Source organism: Lepidochelys kempii, chromosome 7 (assembly GCF_965140265.1).
Source record: "Lepidochelys kempii isolate rLepKem1 chromosome 7, rLepKem1.hap2, whole genome shotgun sequence".
Classification (NCBI taxonomy): domain Eukaryota; kingdom Metazoa; phylum Chordata; order Testudines; family Cheloniidae; genus Lepidochelys; species Lepidochelys kempii.
Window position 1 is genome coordinate 48,427,633 of NC_133262.1, and position 26,417 is coordinate 48,454,049.

Consider the following 26,417-nt stretch of genomic DNA (forward strand, 5'->3'; position numbering starts at 1 on the left):
ACGCGCTATCTCAGAGTTGGCCTACACTGCCCAATAGGAGTGGAGGGGCTGGCGGGCAGCCTCTGGCTTGGCCCTCCAGGTGCCACAGCGAGGGACAGGGAAAGATCCCTTTTGCCCCACAGGGGCTCACCCCTGCCCAATAGGGATCAAGAGCCTCCCTCTGTGGGGATCAATGGAGGGGGGGCCGTGTCACTCCCAGCCTCACAGAGGCCCCTCCCAAAAGCACATTGGCTGGGCCACTTTGGGTGCCTTGGCATCGCCCAATCCTTGGGCCCTTCACCGTTGGGGCTGTCAGAACCGTTGGGGGCAGTGGCCTCAGCCTGGGGCAGCCTGCTCACCCAACGCTGTCCCCATGCCCATGAGCCAGCTCCCTGCGAGTCAGATGTGGTCTCACTCCAGCCTGTTGCGGGACCCCAGGCGGCCTGTGGCCAGGAGGTCTGGGCTCCGCGAGGCCCCACGCCCTGCCTTGGAGCAGGGGAGATACGAACAGGGCGTCCCATCTTCACTGAACAGGGGGCAAATCCCAAACTCCGCACGTCTGACTCCCCCAACACACTTGACTCCCATGGGGCAGTGCTGGGCTGGGCTGCCCACTCTCCGCACTGGGCACCATGCAGACCAGGCCAGAGGAGGGCGGTTGGGGCAGGGCTCCATTGCTGCAATGAGGCACTTTGAGGAGCTGCTCCAAGGTGCCCAACGCAAAGGCCAGGCTAGAAACCCCTGAAGGGCATGCGGTCTGGCAACCCCTGCAAAGCCAGGACGGGGGCTCCAGGTTCAGTGGGGGAGCCTGCCCACCCCCCCAGCTTAGCCTGGCCGAAGCACATACGTTGATGTCTTTGCCGGCCCAGTTGCATTCCTCCCTCCACTCCACAGGCGCCGGCCAGTAGATCTGTGGGAAGAGAGTGGGACAGGTCAGGGGGAGGTATCTCCCTCTTCCCCCATGGGCTCCTCAATACCAGCCCACAGCCCCCTGCCAGCCCAGCCCCAAGTTCCTGTATGAACTGTGGTGCTGGGCTCGGGAGCTTGGCCTGCAAAGCATGAGGCTGAGACCCTCCCAACTCAGTTCACACTAGGAATGGAGGGGCAGCGTCCCTGGAGGTGGAAGGACCCTGCTCTGACAGTACACCCCACCATGCCCCATGCAGAGGGGCTCCCAATTTCCCTCTCTGTCCCGTGCCCTGAGACAGCAGCAGCCAGAGCTGACTGGGGACGTGGCTCGAATGTGCCAGCCCTCCATGCCGCTTTGAGCAGGGCCGCGCCTGCCCGGCTGAGCACCAGCATGCTCGAGACATGCAATGCAAGCCACACGGTGCCCTGGGAGCAGAGGCTACTCCAGCAGTTGTGGCGGGGAGGCAGGGTTCCAGGAACGGAGGCATCAGCTCATCCCCCCTGCGGCGTTCAAGCCGGCCGGTTGGTCCAGCGATTTCACGGGGGAGTCGAGGCTGCTGGAATGCCGGCAATGTCGCCTCCCGAGCAGGCGCCTCTGCTCACTGCCCCTCCCCCCAGTGGGTGCCCAGATCCCCCCTCCCTCTGCTGTGCAGCCCTGTCACCTTCTTGTCCTGCTTGCTGATGTTGTCCAGGCTCAGGGAGGCCAGGTAGTTCTTGCCGCCCACGAAGAGCCGGCCCCGCTCCTCATCCAGGAGCAGCGCCTCGTAGCAGCAGGAGCGCTCTAGCCCATAGGTGCGCAGCCCATGGCGTGCTTTTAACTCTGCGGGGAGACATGGGGGCTGGGATCAGGCCGGCTCCACCCCGCCCCGGCTCTCAGCTTCTTTCAGGGATCAGAGGCCAAGGGAATGGAATGCAAAGTCCCTGGGCCTGGGTCCTGAAAGGTATTTCGATTCCCACCCTCCCATGGGAGTTAAGCACCTCTGTGGATCTGGGCCTTGGAGATGGCCAGTGTCAGGGATGGGCAGCGCAGGCCCAGAGAACCGTGCCGCTCCAAGCCCCAGTCATATGGTTCCTGGCACCCACTGCACAGGACCTGCCCTGGATGCCACCACGGTCAGTTTTGGACAGCGCTCGGGGCCCGATTCTTCAGAGCAGGGCAGCCAGTGTGCCCCCACGGGCACCGCCCCTCCGAGAGCTGGGCCACCGGGGGTGCGTCTCCGCGGCAGTGACAGAGCCACAAGGCGGCTGGCTTCGGCTGTGGGGCTGGAAAATTGCTGTGTAGGCGTTTGGGCTGGGGCTGGAGCCCGGGCTCTGGGACTCCACCAGGGGGGTGCGTCTCAGAAACTGGGCTCTAGCTGGAGCCTGAATGTCTACGCTTTGAGCCCTGCGAACCTGAGCCAGCTGATCTGGGCTCTCAGTTATTGCAGTGTAGACATATCCAAGGACACTGTCACAGGTGGGAAAAGAACCCAGGAATCCTGACTTCCAGTCCCCTGCTTTAACCACCAGACACCACTCCCCTCCCAGAGCCAGGGATAGAACCCAGGAGTCCTGGCCCTTAGCCCACGCAGTTCTAACCCATGCTATTAGACCCCCTTCCCACCCCAGGAAGAGAACCCAGCAGTCCTGACTCCCAGTCCCCTGCTTTAACCACAAGACACCACTGCCCTCCCAGAGCCAGGGATAGAACCAAGGAGTCCTCCCAAACCCCTTTCACCCCCCTGTGCTCTAACCACTAGACCCCACTCCCTTTCCAGAGGGCAGACCCAACAACACTCATGTCAGTGGCACCCCGAGGGTTAATGTTTCCCATTTAGCCCCCACCCCCCTTCTCTGTAGGATCTCATACCGCAGGCTGTATGCAGCTCAGGCATGCTGGGGCTGGCAGCGTCTGCAGGTCGGCCCCACAGCCCTGGAACTGTGCTTAGCCCAGGCCAGAGGCAGCACTGAAGAGGTTAATACAGAGGCTGGAGCCCTGGGTTAGGGAGTACAGGGCCAGGCCAGCTACCTCCTGGCAGGGTTAAATGCCAGGGAAGGCAGAGGCTGTGGAATCAGCCCTGGATCCGATCCGAGCACTGCGAACGCTGGCACTGCTGTCCTGCAAAGGCTCCTACAGAAGGAATTAACCCTTCAGGGCCAGATGCCCCACAAGTGATGCTGCATGGCGTCAGGATGCCCAGGGACCACGGCACTGGTGAGAGGGCTCCCCTGCCCAGCACAGTGCGGTGCCTTAGGGGGACAGTTAGAGGCCCCATTGTGCCAGACCCAGAGTGAGAGAGAGTCCCCAGCGCTCACAATCTAAATAGGCCGGGGAGGAGAAACTGAAGCACCCAGCGGGACTGGGCACCAGTGGTTCTGAATGTACTGGGCACCCCAGCACAGAGAGCCCCCAGATCCCGGGGGGGCAGGGCAGTCACCTGGATGCCATCATCCCAGAAGATGGGCTGTGGCAGCTGTGCACCCCACAGACCTGCTCAGCCTGCCCTGGCTGGGGCAATCTAGGAGGTGGGCAGAGGGTGCATGGGAGCGAAGGGGGTGCCGAGGGGCTGCTGCTTCCCTCTGCACCCCTGGCCTGTCCCTGGATCCGCTGTCCTGGCGCCCCCTCCCCGCATCAGCTTCACCCTGTCAGTGGTGGCACAGTACAACAGGCTGTTCCTCAGAGAAAAGGCCCTTTCTCTGCCCCACGGTGCCTGATCTGCTGACCACAGCAGGAACAAACGGGTTATTGTGGGGAGGTGGAGGAGAGCAGCTCGCAGGGGACAGGCCGCCTGGGCCAGAAGCGCCTGCAAGGACCACCCAGCGCAGCACGGCTCAGGGGCCAGAGCCCAGCCAGGTCTCTGCCCCTTCCCCCACAGAGCCAGCTCACCCCCTCTCTGCCCCTTCCCCACTGCTCCCAGCCTCCCCTTTGCCCCCTCCCCCACTGAGCCAGCTCACCCGATATCCCCCTCCCCTGCAGCATTAGCCCATCCCCTCCCACACTGCTCCCTGCCCCCTCCCCCGCTGCCAGGCCACCCCTTCCTGCCTCCTCCCCCACCGTGCCAGCACATCCCTCTCTGTGCTCTGACCCCTTCCTGCTGCAGCACCAGCCAGGCCTTGCCTGCACCCCCCCACAGCCTCCCCTGTTATCCAGGACCCTGGAGCCAGCCTAAGGAGGGAAGGGCTCAATGCGGTGGGGGGATGGGAGGAAGGGCCACACAGGGAGGAGCCTGTGTCGAGGACCCCACTGCCTCTTGTGGCGAGGCTGGCAGGTTCCTGCTGCTGCCAGGACACGAGGGGACAATCGCCCGCCTGCCCCACGGCTTCCCAGTGCTAACTGGCCAGGAGAGCGAAGCCAGGCTGGTGAGTTTCACGTTCCTCTCTAGTCAGTATCGCCGGGGGGGCCACAAGCTATCCCCAGTCTCTGGAGCTGGGGGCTAATAGAGAGCTGCTGGTTAGGCATGGACTCGCACTGCCCTGGCTGCCCGCGGGCTAGCCCAGCTAGGTCTCCTCCGGTGGGGTACACAGCCCCAGCTCCAAGTATGAGGGACCCTCAGCCTGGCAGCCGTGGCCCCTGTCCAGCAGCAGGACACCTGGGAGCAAGGCACTGCTGCTCCCCGAGCTGGGCCCACTTCTGAAGTGGGGATGGGGGCGGGGGTCCAATCAGGGGGTCAGTGACATGCTGCTGAAACCAGATGTGAAAGTAACACAGCAGATACAGGAACTGGAAGCAAACACACTTCAGTGGGACTGGGGACACTGACGACACTGACAGCCAGCGCTCCTGCCCCATGTCCCACAGCGCCCCCTGCTGGGAGAGGCTGGGGCTGGAGAAGCCAGGAGCTCCCCCCCGACAGCCAGTGCTCCGGCCCCCCTCCCTGCAGAGCCCCCGACTGAGAGAGGCTGGGGCTGGAGAAGCCAGGAGGTCCCCCACATCTTACAGCGAACCCTTCCCCGTCCCATGCCGGCCATTTCCCCTTTGGTTTAATCCCACCTGACACCGGCTGCTCAGGGACTTGACCGGGAGCATTCAAGGACTGGCATCACGTGAGGTAACCTGGCAACCCCACGCTGCTGCTTAGCAACTATTCTGGAAACTGCTCAAAAGGCAGCCCCCCCCCCCACATACCTCTTTAATGAGTTTCTGGCTGATGGACAAATTAGAGGAAAGGGCAAAGGCCTCCCGGAGGCCTCCGCTCTCAGCCCAGCAGCGCCCTGCTACCGATCGGCCCCAGCCACCTCATCTCCCAGGAGGGAGGACACAGAGCCATGTTTTGAGCTGCACCCCAGTTCCTGTGTGCCGCGCTGGCTGTGGGAAGGGACCAGAACTGGACCGATCTGCCCACTGGCAGGGTACCCTGGGACGAGAGGCACTCCCTGGCGCAATGACCTCATGTCATGCTCCCTGGCAGCCCCCAGTGCCGGGGGGGGGGGAAAGAGAGTCAGAGTAGTCTCCGAAGGCACGAGAGCCCGCACCGGCCCCTGAAGCCAGGAGGCACCTCAGTGCTGAGGCTGCAAGCAGCGAGCACCAGGCCTCTTGGCACGCTGTGTGTGGGATCAGCGTTGAGGCCAGGCACTGCTGCAGCCCGGCCCATTGCCATGCCCAAGCTCCTGCCATGCCCAAGCTCCTGGCGGAGCCGGGGTCAGCGCTCATTGGGCAGCAAGAGGCTGTCAGGAGCTGTGCCTGGTGGGGGGGGGGGAGACGGGGGTGCGTGGGGGGCAGGCTGCACGGCTTCCACTCATTCCACAGCATCACCCCTGTGAAGGCCCTTTCTTCCCACTGCTGAGAGGGGCCAGCTCCAGCCCTCCAGGCCCCTCTCCAGAAAGCTGGAGCAGCAGGGCCAGCCCTACCCCCACCTTCCCCAGGGTGGGTCCTGTAAGGAGCAAGAGGGGAAGGTGTCTCCACCCCACAGTTGCTCCTTGGGTTTGAGGCTTCCAGCAAGGGGACAAGGCTGCCTAAAGGGTAGGGGCTGGGGGACACCTGCCACCTGCCACCTCCCACCCCCAAACCCATGTCACATGTTCATTAACACCTGGGAAATACCAGGGGTCACTCACACCCTAAGGTGAACTGGAGAGCAACGGCTCAGGGCTGCATTTCCCAAACCTGGGGCCAGCCAGTCCCCCTGCTCTAGGGCCAGATCAGAACTGGGGACCTGGAGATGAAAAGGTCCAGATTTCCTCCTCGAACCAGCCAGCTCCCCTGAGACATATACATGTCCCAGCAGGGCAGGGCATACAGGCTGGGCTGGGGGTAACCACCTTTCCTCTTGCTTTGAAAATGTAACTTTGAGACCTTCTGAAGATGGGGCAATCACAGGCTGTAGTCTGGGAAAAGGGGGAAGGTTCACATCTCCTTGAGCTGAAATCCCACCTGAGGAGCTGTGTGTGTGTGTGTGGGGGGGGGGGGGTAGGGGGAGGGAGGTGACCTAAGTTATAGCCCTGCTCCCACTACCAGATGGGAAGGCAGCTGCTCCCCCAGCAACATCAACCATCCACAATGAATGGGGTGAGCCAGCCCCCCGCACAATGGGGAGTCTGGCCAGGCTGCAGACGTCCAGCTCCCGGGCTGACCTGCAGCACTGATGCGGTTCACCCCTGCGGGGACAGAGTGCCGTGGATGACGTTGCTGCTTGCCCGTGGGCATTCCCGGGCCACCAAGCGGGATGCAGCATCTCTGCGCCCCATGCTTTCTCTGCAGCATCAGGTGGAGCCCAAGGCCCAGGTATGGAGCTGCCCCAGTGTGAGCCTGGCAGGGGCGAAGGGCACAACACACTGATGGACAGCCTGGCATGGCTGTAATAAGAATTCATCACAAGCCCCCACCTGCCCCTCAGGTTGGGCACAGCATTTGCCTCGTGTAGGCTGGCTCTGATCCTAGCGAGAACCCCACAAGAAAAGCCCTCCTGGTGCCATACACGGCCCAGCCCAAAGCCCCATAATCCCTCCCAGAACTCTGCCCCCTGGGGGTCACCCAGAGCCGGGGCACCCCCATAAACTGCAGCCAAGCCCTGGGGGCCGGATCCCCAGCTGGCACCGACCGGCACAGCTCTGCTGAAGTCACTTTACAGTCACCCCTGACTCCAGCCTGCTGGGGATCTAGCTCCTGAGGTTGCTGCTAGGAATCCAGCCTGAATACTGATCATCAGAGCCTATGCCAATGCCACTCCCTAATGCCACCCCTCATGCTGCAGGGCATGGTGGGACAACTATGGGAGGGCAGCTTTCATTTCCAGGAAAATCCACCTTCTTCTGTCTCGGTCTCTGGGACTGGAGGCTTTAATGTACCGTATTCCCCGAACGCGGAGCCAGAACCTGATCCTAGTTACCCCTGCTGATGCAGGATTTGCATCGCTGACGCAACCGAGATCAGAATCCGGCCTGGACTCCTCGGCAGTCAGTGGAGAAACTGGATTTATGCCAGCGGTAGCTGATGGCAGAAACCATCCTGCGGGGATCTGTCATTCATTGCCGTGTCCCGTATTGTTTAACTTGGGTGCATGGTTCTGGATACAGCTTGGATAAGGGATGCCATACAGGTTCAGCGTGACTGCCCATCTAACAGGGCGTGGGGAGGCACAGCTCCCAGAGATACCTACAGATCCAACCGGGTCATTCACCCCCCCGAGGCCTGGTGGCAGGATGGGGATCCCACAGATTCGCGTGCTCCAGCCAGGACCTCTTGTCCCAGACATCGCCTGGGTCGCACTGTGCTTACCTTGGAAGGACAGTCTGAGCCTGGGGTGGGGGCCCACCATCCTGCCCCATCCGCCCAGGATCCAGAGCAGCAGCAGCAGCGCGTGGATCATGGTCACTCTTCCAGCTCCTCCGCAGGCTGGACTCTGAGCCTCAGACAGCTGGAAAGGCAGAGGCGCGAGGGAGACAGTGAGCTCAGATTACAGCCCCCTCCCCAAGGCGTGGGGGGGAGGGTGATTTCAGAGTCCGCCTCAGGGGAGGAGGAATGACCCTTGGCAAGACACACATTCCTCCTGCTCTCCCTGGAGTGGGGCAGGTGGCTGGGAGGGATTTGGGCCAGATCCGTCCAACCGTTGCAGTGGGAGGACCCCACCAAAGCCAGCAGCTGGAGGGGTCTCTGCTCCGGATGAGGGGCTGAGACGGAGACTCGCTCACCCTGCACCTTGCACAGCTGTTTATGCCCGGGCCAGCCCCTCTCTGATCTGGGTGCATTGGCACTTGCTTGGTAAACAACAGGTGGATCAGATCTGGCCCATGTGGCCTCCTGGCAGGATCTGCATCTGGCCAGCTGAGAATTGCCACATCTGGGCCGGGAGTCCCCCTTGGGTTCTGCACATCTGGAGCCCAGCAGAGCTGGGCTTGTGCTGACCTGACAGCCGAGCGCTAGGACCAGGCAGGGATTTTGTGACTCATTGTGTTTTGTCAGAAGATGCCGATTCATTGAAACTGGAACTGTCCCCGAAGCAGGGCTGGGCTCGGCCAATCTCCCAGCTTGGAAAAAAGTTTCAAACTTGCCATCGTGTTGTTTTGACAGTTTTGAAATGAAAAATTCCAATTTGCTGGTTCAAAGCCACTTTTCCTTTCTAAATTGAAGCAAACTAGACTAAAAACAAAGATTAAAAAAAAGTGGAAATCACAGAATCACAGGAATGAAGGGGTGGAGGGGACCTCGAGAAGCCATCAACTCCAGCCCCCTGAGCTGAGGCAGGATCAAGTCACCCTAGACCAGCCCTGACGGGGGTTTGTCTGACCTGTTCTTAAAACCCTTCGGTAACAGGGATTCCACAACCCCCCTTGGAGGCTTGTTCCAGAGCTGAACTATTGGGAGAGTTCAACAGTTTTTCCTAATATCGAACCTAAATCGCACTTGCTGCAGCTTAAGCCCATTGCTTCTTGTCCTACTGTCAGTGGACACGGAGAACAATCTATCCGCATCCTCCTTATCACAGCCCTTAATGTACTGGAAGACGATTACCAGGTTCCCCTCCGGCTTCTTTTCTCAAGACTAAACATGCCCAGTTTTCTTAACCTTTCCTCACAGGTCAGGTTTTCTAAACCATTGATCGTTTTTGTTACTCTCCTGTGGGCTCAGAACTGGACACAGCACTCCTGCTGGGGCCTCACCAGTGCCAAGCGGAGAGGGACAAGGAAATATTTTAAAAGGAAACATTTCGATTGACCCAAAACAAAAAAGTGTTTCAATTTGCAAATTTTTCCAAGATTTCCACTTTTCCTCCTCACTCGAGTTGGGAGAAAAATGTGAACTCTCAAAACTATTTGTGGGTTGAGGAAACTGCTTCCTGGCCAGCTGCTGTGAACCCCCGTCACGAAGATCAGCTCAGTTACAACGGAGCAACTAGCGAGGCAGTGCCACCCAGTGGGCAGAGCAGTAGGCAAGGGGTCAGGACACCTGGGTTCTAATCCCAGCTCTACCACTGACCTACCGTGAGAGCCCTGGCAACTCACTTCAGCTCCTACCCCTCAGCTGATTCGGTGGTATGCTCTTTGGCCAGGGACAGTCGCTCATGACCCATTTGCACAGCACCTAACACAACAGGGCCAAATTGCAATTGGGGATTAATGTAGCAGCACTGAGAACTCCAGTGCCTGACCTCATATTAGCAACTTGGGCTGAGTTTATTTTTATTTATTTACATATTTTAATGTCAGCCACTTCTTAGCTGTCTCCTTTAATGTAGGGCGCACAAGAATAGCCAGGTTTTGTGTCATTGAGTGCCCCCTGCTGGTTCCCAGTGGCCAGCGCTGCTCCCTGTGCTAACTGAACGCAAAGCAGCCAACAAAAGGCCTTTGCATTCCAAGCAGCGAGAGACAAAGAGACCGAGCAGGAATGCAAAGCTGCATTGCAGAAGTGGCTACACACAAAGGACAGCAGAAAACTGCCACGCAAAACCAAAGGGGATGATGAAACCATTGTATTCCCCAAGGGAAAGTTAACATCTACAGATGAGCTAGAAGGAAGGAGTGAATCGGTGCAGAAAGACCTCCCTGTACGCACTTTGAGCTGAGTGCTGACCCCCAGAGCTAAAGGAGAATCACCACTGAAGGCACACAATGTAGGGCTTATGACACATGGGGGTGCAATTCTGATGTCCTCCAGCAGAGGGCAATGGCGCACATATGCATTAGCCTCTTCATTACTGCATTATGGAGCTGCGACATCATCCAAGCTAAAGCCAGGAGCTTCCTGTCACAGCTCTGACTTGACACAAAACAATCCCCTTGAAATCCCCACACCCCGAACAAAATTCCACGTCGGGCGGGGAAGAGGAGATCAGCAAAGACGTCTACACAGCAGGATTTAAAATTAGAACCTGAGCTGCTGCTGCCCCCGGCTCATGGGTGTGTGTGTGTGGGGGGGGGGGGCGACAAGAGGCTAGGGGACAAATCCCGAGGGGCAGAGGTCTGGGGGTGAAGCGGGGGGGGGGTCACAAAGATGGTGGCAGAGGCAAAGAGGGCAGCAGAGGCAAAGAGGGCCAGGGTCTAGCAGGGTTAGGACAGCAGGAGAATGGTGGGGTGTGGAGGGGGAATGAAAGGGGAGCAGGTGGGGTGTTTTGGGGGCACAGAGGGGACAGGGAAGAGAGAGGACTTGACCCCCATGTTAAAGACTCCAAGGGTAAAATCCTGGCCCCACAGCCCCCAGCTTTCACCCCACATGTTTAAAGTCTTCTAAAGAGAAAACTTTAAGCCCCACACATTTCCAGTATGGATTGAAACCTACCCCACCCCATTGCTCTCCACCTACCCCACCGCAGCGGGCGGCTCGGAGGGCAGAAGGGAAGGGTTGGAGGCTGCTCTGGTACGTGACTGCAGCGGCGTCGCGACCAGAACAAACCATGCGGCTGGGAACGCGCTGGCATTCCCCAGCCTCCCACTAAAGCCACTCTAAGCTCAGCATGACGCGGGGCCGTAAAGCAAACAGTGAAGGAACCCATTCCGCTCTGGTCTGAGTACAAGCAGCCTCCCCTGATAAGCTGAGGTCAACTGAGCATCACAGCGATACAGCAACCTGGAACATCTGGGCACTGGGCCAAGAAAGAGCCAGCAATCTAAAGGGACAAGACAAAGGACAGGCAGAGAAACTGAGGCCCAGCGACGGGACGGGACCTGCCCATGGTCACTCAGCAGATCAATGGGTGACCCACATCTACAGAGTCCCGCCCCAATGTTCTGTCCACCAGCCCACACCCCTTTGGACTGCAGCAACAACCCCAGCTCCCTTAGGGGGACCCAGGCACAACCCATACAAGAGGCCAGCGAATAGCCTCTCCCCTCTGCATGGCATCAGACCCAGAAGTGCTGGCTCAAAGCCTGCCTGCGGATGTTGGAGGAGCACTTGATTTTAATCTTTGGTTCTCACTAATAAGACAAACCACGGGAAATTCCCCAACCCAGCCCTCCGTTCAAACTGAGTGAGTTTGGTTGAGCAGAAGCCAGAGGCTGTAACGCTCTCCCAAAACCTCTTTACACAACCTCTGCCCAGATTCTACCCCTGAAAAAGCCCTCGGATGTCAACAGCTGGAAATGAACAATAAAGAGATCCAGGCAGGGTGTGACGATGCTCCATCGTTCGCCGCACTACCCCGACTCACACTGCTCATTGAGGCGAAACCTGCTCCCTTGCTCTGTTCCGTTACCACCATAAGCTGCAGCGGGTTACATACTGCTTATTAAACATGTAATAATAATTTCAGAAGGAATATAGCGCGGGCACGTTGTTAGGCCAGAGCTCTCTCTCATGTCACAGGCTGCTGTGTGGGTAGCGAAGAATATTTCTGTGAACGAGCTCTTTGCTATTATGCAGTGGGACCGCTTAACACTGAGGATGGAGTGGAGGTTAAGGATAATCTAGGCATGACGCAATATCTAAACAAATACTTTGCCTCAGTCTTTAACGAGGCTAATGAGGAGCTTAGGGATAATGGTAGGACGACAAATGGGAATGAGGATATGGAGGTAGATATTACCACATCCGAGGTAGAAGCCAAACTCGAACATCTTAATGGGACTAAATCAGGGGGCCCGGATAATCTTCATCCAAGAATATTAAAGGAAAAGTGCAAGGTCATGCATTTAGGGACTAAAAACAAGAATTTTTGTTACAAACTGGGGACGCATCACTTGGAAGTAACAGAGGAGGAGAAGGACCTCGGAGTATTGGTTGATCACAGGAGGACTATGAGCCGCCAATGTGATATGGCCATGAAAAAAGCTAACGTGGTCTTGGGATGCATCAGACTAGGCATTTCCAGTAGAGATAAGGAGGTGTTAGCACCACTGTATAAGGCGCTGGTGAGACCTCACCTGGAATACTGTGTGCAGTTCTGGTCTCCCATGTTTAAGAAGGATGAATTCAAACTGGAACAGGTACCAAGAAGGGCTACTAGGATGATCCGAGGAATGGAAAACTTGTCTTATCAAAGATGACTCAAAGAGCTTGGCTTGTTTAGCCTAACTAAAAGAAGGCTGAGGGGAGATACGATTGCTCTCTATAAATAGATCAGAGGGATAAATACCATGGAGGGAGCAGTATTATTTAAGCTCAGTACCAGTGTGGACACAAGAACAAATGAATATAAACTGGTCATCAGGAAGTTTAGACTTGAAATTAGATGAAGGTTTCTAACCATCAGAGGAGTGAAGTTCTGGAACAGCCTTCAAGACAAAGCTTGATAAGTTTATGGAAGAGATGATGTGATGCGATAGCCTAATTTTGGCAATTAATTGATCTTCGACTACTAGCGGTATATATGCCCAATGGCCTGTGATGGGATGTTAGGTAGGGTGGGATCTGAGTTACTACGGAGAATTCTTTCCTGGGTGTCTGATTGGTGAATCTTGCCCACATGCTCAGGGTTTAGCTGATCACCGTTTATTTGGGGTCGGGATGGAATTTTCCCCCAGGGCAGATTGGCAGAGACCCTGGGGTTTTTCGCCTTCCTCTGCAGCGTGGGGAATGGGTCACTTGCTGGAGGATTCTCTGCACCTTGAAGTCTTTAAACCACGATTTGAGGACTTCAATAGCTCAGACATAAGTTAGGGGTTTGTTACAGGTGTTGGTGGGTGAGATTCTGTGGCTTGCGTTGTGCAGGAGGTCAGACTAGATGATCATAATGGTCCCTTCTGACCTTAAAGTCTATGATTCTATGGCTGTGTAGGTTTTACGTTCACACCAATTGACCTCTGTATTTTAACTACATTGCAGAGTAACTCTTGCACGTTGCTTTTTTGCTAGCAGGGAACGTTATGGGCCTTGCCCGGGTAAGTGAATTTACGAAGATTGCTTGCAGGGTGTGGGCTGCAGCCTATTGGGAGCAGCTCCCTTGAATAGGGTATGAGACTCAATGATTTTCCAGGCACTACTTATTTCTACCTTTGCATGTATCTTAGCAAATTTCAGGGGGCAGAGTTAAGGTTATGTGGGTAGGATGAATGAGGGGACAGGATCAGATGGGGAGGGGCAGGGGTGGGGCAGGCACTGGCTTGGCTGTTCATTTCCAGACTTTCTAGCATAACGGTGTCAAATTTGGAGTAATGTTGCAGTGGGGAGTTTGCCAGGCCCCCCTAAACCACACTTCCAGCCTTAACTCTTTATTGAGCAAAGTTTTTTGGTTGGAAGCACTTGCCCTAGGTTTGCTTTGTCTGGCTCCAGCAAATGCCCCACTCACCCACAGCCACGCATACAACGCCACCCAGCGGCCTACAGCAGAAAAGCAAACTGTCTGGATTTCATTACCCCTTCAGTTCTCTGGCCTGCATTATGGAAGAGATCAGACTAGGTCCGCCTGGGCTGAAGGATCTGCGGCGCCGTGAGCAGCATGTGGCTGAGGAGTGTGTTTCCATGAGACAGCCTGGGGAATATCAATAATCTGTATGACGTGCAATGTCAGGACAACAGAGGAGTTTGAAATATTTCAGTCCCAGGGCTATGTTCCCAGCTGACTCTCCCCCACACACCCCCCGCAGCCACAGCATCTGAGCAGCTCAACCCACCACCTTTTATGGATCTACTGAACAACAGGGCAGGGCAGGGCTCACACCTCATTTCACAGAGGGAAAACGGAGGCACAGAGATTAGCTTGGCTGAGACCACACTGAAAGTCTGTGGCAGAGCCGGGAATTGAACCCAAATCTCCCACAGCCCCAGTTAGTGCTTTAACCCCTAGACCATACTTCCTCTCCCCCAGAGTCCTGTGGAGTCAATTGCGGCTTGCCCCATGCACGAGGAGCAGACCAGACTGAGGCAGTATGACCACTGACTGGCCATGTGACCCTAGGCAAGCCACATCCGTGCCTCAGTTTCCCACCCCTGGAAAGTGAGGTGCTTTGGGAGCTATGGACTAAAAGGGCTGTGTGTCGTTCTGATGCAAGTAACTTGAGAATGCTCGCTGGATCGGTGCCCAAGCCCCATCACCGCTGGATTATCTGTTTGCTATCATTTGATTTGACACAGAAGAGGCCAAACGCTGCACTATGCCACCCCCGGGCAGTCCATGAGGGTCAGTGGGTGCAAAGGAGAACAGAATGACCCCCACTAACCTCCGCCAGCCAGAAGCTCAGCAAAGCAGGGCTGCCAGGCCCCACCCTCACATCTGGGACTGAATCCCCCTTTGAATTTGATCCTCCTGTCTTCCCTCCCCCCCGACCACCCAAGGAATTATTTCCCGGTCCTGTCCTGCTCCTCTGCCAAGGGAATGGACTGCGGCATCACAGCCGATGCGGCTTGTGCAATGGCTTCCCTGCACTGGCTGTGATTAAGTGACATCAACTTCCCAAAGCAATTATGGAGCCAGCACAGGGCATCTTCTGGAGCTACTCCAGGCACCACAGGTGTGCATCTGAATCAGGCAATCAGTGAGCTCTCTGCCCTGGGAGTCCATGGGGAACGAGGGCAAGAAATACCACTGGATCCGAACTTTTGAGCCCTCCTGGAACGGATTCTGTTCCCCCCCACGCTGGCTGTCCCACACCCCCCTGGGCTGGGCTGCTCCAGCCAAAGCAGCTTTCACTTTCCTTTAGATCAAAAAGCAGAAAATTCCCCCATGCGACTGCTTGGAAGCAGCTGCCTCCTTAGACTGGAGGAGAAGGAGAAGATGAAGCCAAGAAAACACGGCCTCTTTTCCCGTGGCATCAGCTCCCTAGGCTGTGTGGGGGGCAGCCCCCGTCATCAGGGCTCCCACATGGAGGTGCAGTTAGCCAGCTGGGGAGGCACTGGGCAGGCCCCAGTGCCGGGAGCTGCTGCCCTGCTGGTGGTGGGGAGCTGGGAGCCAGGATTCCTGGGTTCTCTCCCCAGTTCTGGGACAGGGATGGGATTTGTGGGGCTGGGAGCCAGGACTCCTGGGAGTCTGGGACCTATCCCCATCTCTTGCTTGGGGAGTGTAGTCTAGTGGTTACAGCAGGGGCCTGGGCGCCAGGATTCCTTGGTTCCAGTGTTTAGAAAGGTAACATCTACGCATACGTAACATCCTTCTCCTCTGCCAGGCAGTGCTGAGCCTAGTGAGGTGGCTGCTGGGTAGGCAGGTGGCCACCTCGTGGCTTTTGCTCAGGGAATCAAACCACCACAGCCCAGCACCGATGCTGCATTATGCCATCAGTGCCACCCGCCACGACCCCCTGCTGCCCAGAGGCCATTCCATGCCCCGAGCTGAAGACGTGGCCGCGTCACCCCGCTATGCTGGAAATCAATCTGTGCCCTTGCTGCCTGGAAGCTGCTCTCAGGGGTGCAGGGCTAGGACCCATGGACCGTAGGTAAGAGATGCAGCTTCCTGCCCATCCCAGAGCAACGTGCAACCTCCACCAGTTGACCATGATCCACCTTGGGTGGCGCGTGCAAAGCATAAACCGGCTCTGCAAGGGCCCTAGCATCTCAGCCACAGGGACGCCTGCTTTTCAGTCCTCCAGCCCAGCCGATGCCTGCAGCCATCGGGGCACGTGCCCACACCGCAGGTCCGGGGCTCGCAGCACCCGTCTGGCAGCCAGGAGAGCTCAGCGCCGGAGCCCGGGGACAGGCCAGCATCGCTGCTGGGGAAGGAAGCCTGTAATTTCTGCCCACCGTCATGGAGATGGCACAGCAGTGACTCCATGGGACGCAGGGGCCCCCTGCAGCTCATGGGGGAGCCTCCCCCCACAGCATCTGACCCTTCGAAACCTGAACATGACGGGAACCAGTTCCCGATCTGGGAGTCACGGGTAGGCCAGTCGCACGGGAGCCGAGACGCAGTGGAACACTCAGAATCAGATTTGACTTTTCATGGCTCTGCTGTCCCCGGGCCCCATCTAACGCCCCATGAAATCAACGCCTTAGCTCAGGCCCCATTTCTAGTGAAGCTGAGAGCGGCTTTGGTTAGCGGCAGACGCAGGCAAGCGTGCCAACAGCTCTGAACATCATCCGGTCACTTTTGTACCGGAGCTGGGGGGTCATTTGCGTACATTCGTTAGCCAGACAACTCCCCTGCCCCCGCAAAACCAAACAATCCACCCCCACCCACGATCATGCTGGACGGCTTGAAATTGAATCACTGAGGTCTTGTCTTTTAGCCTGGCAGCTTCTTCCAGGTTTGCACAGCGCCTGGCAGGGCTGGTCGAACTGTGACCTCTAGATCCGTCCACACTATAAATTCCTCGTGACAATACAGTTTTAGGAGAAGGCAGGGGGGCAGGGGGAGAAATGTGGCAGGTCCTGGTTTCTCTCCAGTGATGGACCCTGTGACTCTCGGAATCCCGGACTGAACAATTAAGTCAAATCAGCTTGAGTACACGCGGCCAGGGGGACCCAACCCTGGCTGCAGGGCCATCACAGCCATAACAGCGACCGGCCATGGGTCAAGCTGCAGGGGGCCGATGTGTGTGTGGAGGGCGGGGGGTGGAGGGGACACAGCACAGGTCAGTGCTGGAAAGAGCCTGATTTGACCTCTTCAGGAACACTGTGGGGCATGGGGTCATGACAGTTCCAGACCAAGAGGAGCTGCAGGTAGCAGGGGAGGACCAAGAAATAACACAACTACGATTATTGTTACCTCTTAGCATCTCCCCTGCCTGGCCAGCCGCCCCCCACTGCAGCCTACAGCCGACACCCCCACGAAAATATCTGCCAACACATCTCCCACTTCCCTACACAGGTGGTGTTCACCTCCCTCTGTAAGGCAGGTGTCAATGGTCCTTAGCCAGGTAGGGAAGGCCCAGGGCATGCTGCCAGCTTCTGTGCCCAGCTGTGTCCTTAGCCAAAGGAACCAACAGCTTCTCAGCATGGCATGTATGGGTGGGTGGGGGACTGAACTGCCCCTAGAGGATAGAATCACTGCCCATTCCCAAAGAAATCCTGCTGCAAGATCTGTGAGCACTCAGCCCTCCACCAAGACTAACGGCCCATTGCAGTCATTTAAAAAAAATCCTGTGATCCTGTAAGTGCTAATCCCAGTGTCCCGGCCAAAGCACATTCCAGTTCTGCCTCCTTGGTGGGTGTCACTTGGGGAAGATTTTCTTCACTCCCGTCCCCCCTGAAAAAAACCACTTACCCCTCCCCATTGAGTAGTGTTATTCCACAGAGGCAGCTGCATTTTGATGGTGGGTGGGTGCATAGGGGGATAGAGAAATAGAACGGTAGATATAGGGATGGACAGATGGATGGATGTGTGTGTGGGGATGGATGGATAGATGTGTGTGTGTGATGGATGGATGGATTGATAGATAGATGGATGTGTGCGTGTGTGGATGGGTGTGTGTGCGTGCGTACGGGGATGGATGGATGGGTGTGTGTGTGTGTACAGGGATGGATGGATGGGTGGGTGTGTGTATGGGGATGGGTGGGTGGATGGGGGTGTGTGTGTACAGGGATGGATTGATGAGCAGACAGGTGTGTGTGTATGGGGATGGATGGGTGGGTGGGTGGATGAGGGGTGTGTGTACGGAGTGGAGGGGTGGGTGGGTGGATGAGTGTGTGTGTACATGAATGGGTGTGTGTGTATGGGGTGGATGAGTGTGTGTGTACATGAATGGGTGTGTGTGTGTGTGTATGGGGATGGATGGGTGGGTGGATGGGGGGTGTGTGTACGGAGTGGAGGGGTGGGTGGGTGGGTGGATGAGTGTGTGTACATGAATGGGTGTGTGTGTATGGGGATGGTTGGATGGGTGTGTGTGTGTGTACGGGGTGGATGAGTGTGTGTACATGAATGGGTGTGTATGGGGATGGATGGGTGGGTGGATGGGGGGTGTGTGTACGGGGTGGATGAGTGTGTGTACATGAATGGGTGTGTGTGTATGGGGATGGTTGGATGGGTGTGTGTGTGTGTGTGGATGGGGTGTGTGTGTACGGGGTGGATGAGTGTGTGTGTACATGAATGGGTGTGTGTGTATGTGGATGGATGGGTGGGTGGATGGGGGGGGTGTGTACGGAGTGGAGGGGTGTGTGTGTACGGGGTGGATGAGTGTGTGTACATGAATGGGTGTGTGTGTACGGGGTGGTTGGGATGGGTGGATTGGGGGTGTGTGTGTGTGTACATGAATGGGTGTGTGTGTATGGGGATGGTTGGATGGGTGTGTGTGTGTACGGGGTGGATGGGGGGTGTGTGTACGGGGTGGATGAGTGTGTGTACATGAATGGGTGTGTGTATGGGGTGGTGGGATGGGTGGATTGGGGGGGTGTATACAAGGGATGGATGGATGGGTATGTGTGGATGGGTAAGGGTGGGTGGGTGTGTACAGGGGTGGCTGGATGGGTTTGCGTGTGGATGGGGATGAGTGGATGGACTTTGATACAATCCCCTAGAGAAATGGAAGGTCTCGTTACTGATTGACCAGAATAACGCGCATTCCATCAAGCAGGTAACACCTGTGCGGGCACCACAGCAATGCAGAGTGCAGAATAATCCAGTTAGGTGACACCTGGTGAGAACAGAGGAGCGAGGCGTCGCACACACCTCCCGTTTCAGTGGCAGAGGCCAGTGTCTGGGACACCCCCTGAGATGCTGCTCCTTGCCGAGACAGCAACAGCGCTGTTCTCACAGGATGTGCTCCCTGCTCCCCACTGGCCAAAGGACGCACGTTGTCCCTTTAAATCAAACTCCAGCGAGGCTGTGGCTGGCTGGCGGGGCTGGGGCCGGTGCCAGCCTGGGAACTGCTGCACACTTGAAAGGCTGCAAAAGCGTCTTACGGGATCAGATGACAGGCAAAACAGAAGTCAGCTGGGAAGGCCAGAGTCCTGCCCCCTCACCCCAGAGCCCAGGCGAGCTGCTGGTTATCAAGGTCAGCACTGGGTGCAACTGTGAACGCAGCATGATTAAAAATGCCTCCCTCTGGGGCTGGGACAGACCCCACAACGAGCCGCCTGCACTGGGGGAAGCAGCAGGAAGGGAATCAAGGCCAGCAAGGCAGTACATGGAGTTCCTGGATGGGAGGTTGGAGACTGGGGGCGATGGCCATGGTGGGGGGCAACCTGCCTTCCCTGCAGTTGCCCCTGGCTCTACCCTAGAAGCCTCCCCCCCCACTATCTAGCCCGCACCCCTGCAGTCTTCCCCCCCGAGGTCTGCCCTTGCAATCCTCTCCTCCACCCCCCATTCCGCACTAGCATGGCTCCCAGCCCCAAATGCCTCAGGATCAGTCATCTATGCCTTCCCCAGGGGCCTGCCACCAGATGGGGGGAGGAGAGCGATGGGACAGGAGGACACTGCAGGCAACAGGGAGGTTGCAAGGAGTTAAGCTACTCTCCCCACCGCCCCCCGCACGCTTGCTCAGATCCTAGATCTGCCAGAATCAGCCCTTGGGGACCCAGTTTTCTTGCCCAAACACTCTTTTCCACATTGGACACGCCAGAGTAGACAGGGGGTGCTGGGGCCCTCTGCTCCCCCAGCCCAGCCCCCGGCATCCAGACCCCTCAGTACTACAGTGCTGCCAGAGACAGGGGTGGCGCTGAGATAGGGGAGCAGCAGGCAGAGCCTGTCTCCATCCCGTCCCCTGCAGCCTGGCTCGGGAGCCGCCTAGGGAAGTGCTGACGCTGGGAAAGCCGGCCACTCTCCTAAGAGACTTAACTGCATGGTACAGCCCCGAAGGCCGGAGCGCCTGGCTCGGACATCTCTGCCTCCGCCCCCGGGAGGGCCTGGTAGCCCCAGTCTGACCTGGACTCTGTGCCCCTGCCCCCACGTACACCCCATCCAGCCCTAACAGGCGCTCAGCTCGAAGTGCTGGACATGGGGCACTTGCATTGCGCAGGCAGGGAACCTGAGACGGAGCGGGGCAGTGACTGCCCAGGCTCACACAGGAAGCAGGACAGAGCTGGGAATTCAAACCAGGTCTCCTCAGCCCCTGCCACCTGCGCCCCCACCGCCTCCAAGAGCCAGGAACAGAATCCAGGAGTCCTGACGTCCAGCCCACCCCCGCTCTAACCCCTGCACCACACAGCCCCGCCATCGCTCCCCGCAGCGCCCGCACGTGGTCCCCCTGCACCCCCAGGATCCCTCCGTCCGCTGCTCCCCGCCCAGCCCTCTCCGCGCGGAGCCACCTCGCGCCCCTCACCGTGGCGTCCACCGCCCCGCAGGAGCAGGAAGCCAGCAGCTCTGGGGAAAGGCTCCGTCCGCAACACCTGCTCCGAGCGCTGCCTCTGCGCCAGGGCTGGCCGGCCGGGAGGGGGAGGGACCCATCGCCCGCCTGGGGGGCCCCAAGAAGGCTGCAGCAGAGGGAGGAGGACGCCCGGGCCGGGCCCTCCCCCGGCGTCCCGGATCGGGGGCTGCGCCTCCCGCCTGTGGCCGCCCCTCAGGCAGGCAGCGCTGCAGAGCCCGCGTGGACGGGGAAGGAGGGAGACCAACCTGACTCGCCGCGGGCTCCCGGGGGCTCCGAACTCGGGGCGCTGGCAGGAGCCGGCAGGGCGCAGCTGGAGTCCCCGGCGGCCGTGCGCGCGGCGCCCCTCCTCGGACCCGGCCTGCGCCTCCGCGGCGGCGCCTGCTGCTGCTGCTGGCTCCAACCCCGGGGACCGGCGGGGCCAACGGGAGGGAAGAGCCCAGCGCAGCCACAGGCAGGGCGGCTCCCTCCCGGCGCTTAAAGGGGGCGCTGCCCGGCCCGCAGGCTGCAGGGGCGGAGGGGGAAACTCTCCCTGGGCACTGGGCTGGGGCCCCGCCGAGCCACGCGGGCGGAGAACAGGAGCTGTAAAGCTAGGGCGTGCGCACCTCCCTGCACTCCCAGGGCACCCCCTAGCGCCTCCCTCTTGCTGTACCTCCAGCGCACCCCCACACCCCTCATTGCACCCCTCCTCCTGCACCCTCAGTGCACTCCCACACTCCTCATCACACCCCCTGCACCCTCAGGGCACCCCCTAAAGCCCCCTCCTGCTGTACCTCCAGCACACTCCCACACTCCTCATTGCACCCCCAGGGCACCCCCTCGTATACCCCTTGTCCTGCACCCTCACACTCCTCATCATACCCCCAGAGCACTCCCCCAGCATCCCCAGGGCACCCCCCAGCATACCCCACACCCCTCATCGTACCCCTGTGGAGCCCCCAGTGCACCCCTGCTCCTGTACCCCCAGGCACTCTTAGTGCACCTCTCCTCCTGCACCCCAATGCACCCTAGTGCACCCTTACACTCCTCATTGACCCCCAGCACACACCCCTGGACCCCCAGTGCACCCCCACACCCTCATCGACCCCCAGGACACTGCCTAGTGTACCCCTCCTCCTGCACCCCCACACCCCACATTGTACCCCCAGCGCACTCCTCCTGTACCCCCCACACCCTCATCATACCCCCAGCACACCCCTCCTCCTGTACCTGCAGAGCACCCCTCATTATACCCCCAGCGCACCCCTCCTCCTGCACCCCAGCACACCTCCTGTCCTCATACACACTTCCAGCACACACACATAGCTCAGCATCATACACATCTACACACCCCAACACCCCCTTGCACTCCCATCATGCACCCCCAACACCTATCCACCTCATACACAGCCCTCCCCCACACACATCCCCAGCACGCAGCTCCTCCCAGACATATCCCTCACACCTCTGCTACACTCTCACCCCCACGCACAGCCATGCTCCCACCAGCAGGGCCCCTCACACACCAAGGCCCTGACCCCTGCATTTGCTCCTGCCCTTATCCTGGGAAGCGGGAGGGGTGGGGAAGGGGCTCGGGGCTCATTTGCCACCCCATGGGCTGCGGGTGGCGCACTCCTTTGCTCCGGGCAGCACCTGGCCACTGCAACCAGTGTTTTGCCCAAGGCGGGAGCCGGACCTCCCCCACCCTGCCCACCACGGCATCCTGCAGAACAGGTTGTTTGCCAATGCCCCAGGGACTGGCAGCCGCCCCTCCGCACAGACACAGCTGCCCACAGAGCCGCCACGGCCCAGCCCCCTCCTTGGACAAGCCCCATGGCTGTGCCTGGGGCTCCCTGCGTGATCCTTCGGGGGGGGGAGGGGTGAAGGGGGGTGACAGGCAAAGAGAGGGGCCCAGTCTTGTCTCCTCCCATGAACTCCAGAGTGGCGTCCAGAGAGTCCCTGGAGCATGGCCAGGCCCCCGGACTGTGCCACCTTCGCCCTGAGTCTTCGCCTGCCCCGGATCTTCCGGGACGTGTGTGGGCCGAAATGGCTCTGGCAGGCCTGCAGCTGTACGATGGAGCCATCCAAGTGTGGTGACCTTGAGCGCTTCTCTGCTCCCCACGCATGCCTTGGTGTCTTCCCACCCCACTCCCTGCCTGCACCCTTGTTCAGACTGACGGGGGGCTGCCCTGGAGCCACGGCCTCCGGCTATCCGGGCTTGGCAGTTCAGAGCCTTGGCACCTCCGAGCCTGGCAGTTCAGAGCCCCGGCGTCCCTCGGCTTGCTGCGTCAGTTATGAATGTAAAAAAATTGCTTGAGCCCCAGTCCCTATTTCATTACAAATTAAGTTCTGCCCTTCCCCCACCACACCCCCACTGCCCAGCCACGCAGGGAACGCCTCCTTCAGTCCTGGTCCCCTCCGCTGTGGCTCCCATGTGGGGTAGGCACAGGCCTGAGTGGGATTAAAACGCTCAAACTCTGGCTCTGATCTAGGGCCGGACATTGTGCCCTATGTGGGGGCGGGGGGAGACCAGACACCCCCATCTTTGGAGAAGCTGCAGATCTGGGCTTCACAGGCAGACGCCACGTGAGCATCTTGGTGGGTTTCTGTTTCCCTCCCTCTTGGAGACATGGCTTTTCCCCAGGCTGCGGTGGAGCTCCGGGGCACTGGCCTTCGGGGCTGTTGTTCCACAGATTCACCCATGGGGGGTCCTCGGGATTCAGCAGCTGGGTGGGAATTTGTTGAGTGGTGGGGCTGCGTGTATGGGGGTGGGAGGCTCAGGTCCATCCGGTCCAGGGGGAATATTGACCCACTGCACAGAATTAGCGCAGTCTCAGCCCAGGCCAGGCTGTGCAGACGGGGCTGTTGGCAGGACTCTGGGGCACCAGCAGAGCAGGCCAGAAGCCCAGGATGGGAATAGGCTGACGCAGTGAGGCCATTTCCCCTGGAGATCGGCTTCTCAGCTCATGGACGCTCCTTGCTGTCTGTAGGATCCCCTGCAATGCCGGTGGCTGTACGGCTGTGCCTCACACTGTGCGCCCAACGCTGGCACAGCAGCTGTCCACCCCCATCCCTGAGTGTTCAGGCAAGGAGCCCACTCACAGAGCTCGGCGCCTCCTGATCGCTCTTCCAGGCCAAAGGAGGAAGGCGGGAGAAGCCCTCTAGTGATACCAGAGAATAGAGAGCATCCTGCTGAGCTGGGAGGATGCTCTACGGCTCTCCACGCTCCCAGCTGGCGCAGAAACAATGGGGGGCAAATGGTCCCTGTTTGTTGGGAGACACCAGGAACTTGGTCCCACTCCCATTTCCTCTGGTTGGCTCCTGCAAGGGCTGGTTTGGAGGGTGGGGATTGAACCAGACACGTACGTATTCAGCAGAATCAGTATGCGTGAAGGCGACATAGAATGCATGGAGGAGCCTGCTCGGGTGCAATGATTTCATGGCTGATCACAGATCCCACGGACCAAAGTATTGGCCATCGGCTTAGAGGTAGATGAGGGAATCCGTCAGCCTCCTCCTTGCTCAGCTGTGGCCCAGCTGCCTGGCTTCAGCCCAGCCAAAGGAAAACAAAATTCTTTTGATGCTTCTAACTTTCCACCCGGCGCTGCCAAGAATAGCAAGTGCCGTGCAGCGGATGGTGCTGCGCGCTCCCCACCTTTCTGCATATCCCACGGCCGGCCAGCGGCTGTCGGGTCACATGGACACCTCTGTGCTCACCCCTCGGCCACTGGCATCGCCACGCTGGTGCTGCGCTCCAAGGGAAACACGGGCCTGGGGATGGGAAAGCAACGAACTGGGGGCAGGGTGGAAGTAGCTGTGTAGGCAGATCTGTCCTCTCTGGTCAGGGGCAGTTCCTTGCATGCTCAGGAAGGGGCTAGCGAAGATGGGAAGTGGGGTTCAAATCCAAGCCCCGCTCAGCAGTTGCCGTGAAGTCACTGCAACATGCCAACTTCCAGGGGCCGGGGTGACCCAAGTCGGGAGTCCTCGTCCATCCTTTACCAGGCCACTGCTCCCCTTCCACCCACGGAGGGGTCGTCCAAGGCTAGCAGGGCGGGGGAGCTCATGGGGTATGCTCGAAGGGTATGTAGCAGGCTCCGTCTCCAGGGCTGCCAGACCCGGCGCCTGCCCAGAGCTCACCAAGAACCCAGTGATGGGATGATGGCAGTGCCTATGCCCATGCTGCTCCTGGCATGGCATCTGCTTGCCCTGTTGTCACTCCCAGAATGACACCAGCCGTGGTGCTACCTGCCAGCTAGTCAGGCCATTTAGGCTTGCCCCAGAAGCCAGGAAGGCTATCTGATGCCCAGGGAATTGGGTAGTCAGGGGGAGGTGGTGTAGCTGTGTGGTAGGGGAAGGGGAGAGGGGAGCTCCTGCAGGATCGTCCTGAGGCCTGGAGCCCCATGCTCCAAGCCTGTCCTAGCAGAGGGAAGGGCGGGGCGGGAGCTGCTCCATATCTGCTTGCTGAGCGCTGGGGTCCTGTTGTACAGAGTGAGGTGTAAACACTCCCTGGCAGCGCTTTGAGCCCGGTGGGAGCAGCGAGTGTTGGCTGGGCTGTGTTTTGGCTGCTGGCTGGCATGTCCCCAGCTGAAGGTCTCAGCCCGTCGCAGAGGCTCCTCTGGGGAGAGGCCAAGGCCAGCACTGAGCAAACACATCGCTTGGATTTCTCCCTGGCACCCGCGAAGGTCCATCGGGCCCGTGCCCAGGGCTGGTTCCTCACGGCACCTCCTCCACAGGCCAGCACAGTCCCCCGGGCACCCCACAGCGTGACTAATCCCCTATTAGAGAGAGCTATGCATTGCACATCGTCCTACCATCCCCTTACCCCCAGTCACAACCCCATGTCTCGACAGCCCTTCTCCCACTTTCTGACACAGCCCAGGGTCTGCCTTCCTCCCTCAGCCTCCTTCTGCATAGTAAGTACCCCCCAAATAGCCCGATTGCAACTGGCGGCGCCCTGTCTGGGTTTGTACAGCTCCATGCACACTGGGATTCCAGAGCTCCTTGGTGCTACAGCAATACAAGCTAATAACTCGACCAGGCCTCATTGCGCCAAAGAGCTCTCCCGGCCCAAAGAGCTCTCCAGCTAACTAGACAAGACAAAACCAGCATGGAAGAAAGGCGGTGTCTCTTTATCTCCCACTTTCGCCCCCCACATGCACGGGGCTGTCATGCACCCCACTGCCTCCAGGGGGCGAAAGACTCCGGAAAGCGTGACCAAATGCGCCACCAAAAGTCCCACCAGGCTGTGGAAATTTTGCATCTGAATTGAGAAGCTAAGTAAAGGAACAGCCTGGGCTTTGCAATTGTCCTTGCACCAAAAAAATAAAATCCCAGAGCCCAGCGTGAGCCATGTGGGAAGGAAGGAAGGAAGGAAGGAAGGAAGGAAGGAAGAAAGAAAGAAAGAAAGAAAGAAAGAAAGAAAGAAAGAAAGAAAGAAAGAAAGAAAGAAAGAAAGAAAAGTTCATTAGATCTGGGCAAAAATCCTCCAGCCAAACTTTTAGACACAAAATTTTTTTTTGCAAAGCCAGAAATTTTCACAAAAATTGTTAATTTTTGTCAAAATCTTCCACGTTGTCCCCCTCCCCCTGTAAACTGCAGCTGTTTGAGGTTGTAGCCATTGAAGCACAATTGAGGGTTCCTGGGTTTTCAACAAAAACCTGAAACATTTCTCAAACATTTTAAAAAGGAAATGATCAAAAATCCCCCCGCAAAGTGTTTCAGATTAATTTTTTTTTTATTTGGCAGGGAAACAATCCTCATTTCCTGACCAGTTCTGCTAGCCCTGACCTGACTCAGGAAGCTGGCGGTTTATAAGTGAGGAAGGGTGCTCTGGCATCAGGGGGCTTTAAGAGAGGGGAAGATTACAGGCCACGCCAGGGTTTTTTACAACCCGTAAGACCACAAGAAAGCCACCATGTGCCTCATTAGCTGTTGGTACCAGCTGTGCCCACTGCCCACCGGATACGTGACCGAGGTGCCCGGACACGCTCACCCTGCCCCTTTGTGATCCAGCCCTGAGAACTGCCAGCTTT

The 26,417-nt window shown here is 58.3% G+C and overlaps 1 protein-coding gene across 1 annotated transcript; it reads right to left on the bottom strand.

The window, feature by feature from the left end:
- Positions 1-329: 329 nt before the first annotated feature.
- On the bottom strand, positions 330-20,772 carry LOC140915291 (uncharacterized). The gene is made up of 4 exons (XM_073354873.1): positions 20,655-20,772; positions 7,583-7,721; positions 1,551-1,708; positions 330-889 (listed from the first exon to the last, which is right to left on the bottom strand). Exons 2-4 carry the CDS (start codon positions 7,671-7,673, stop codon positions 503-505), a joined length of 636 nt encoding a protein of 211 aa, XP_073210974.1. The 5' UTR covers positions 7,674-7,721; positions 20,655-20,772; the 3' UTR covers positions 330-502.
- Between the last annotated feature and the right edge of the window lie 5,645 nt (positions 20,773-26,417).

Excerpts from the sequence above, each read along its gene's own strand:
- LOC140915291 (XM_073354873.1), bottom strand. The coding sequence starts at position 7,673 with ATGATCCACGCGCTGCTGCTGCTGCTCTGGATCCTGGGCGGATGGGGC. Across the intron at positions 1,709-7,582 it reads GCTCAGACTGTCCTTCCAAG|AGTTAAAAGCACGCCATGGG; the intron begins GTAAGCACAGTG and ends GTCTCCCCGCAG. Across the intron at positions 890-1,550 it reads TCAGCAAGCAGGACAAGAAG|ATCTACTGGCCGGCGCCTGT; the intron begins GTGACAGGGCTG and ends CTCTTCCCACAG.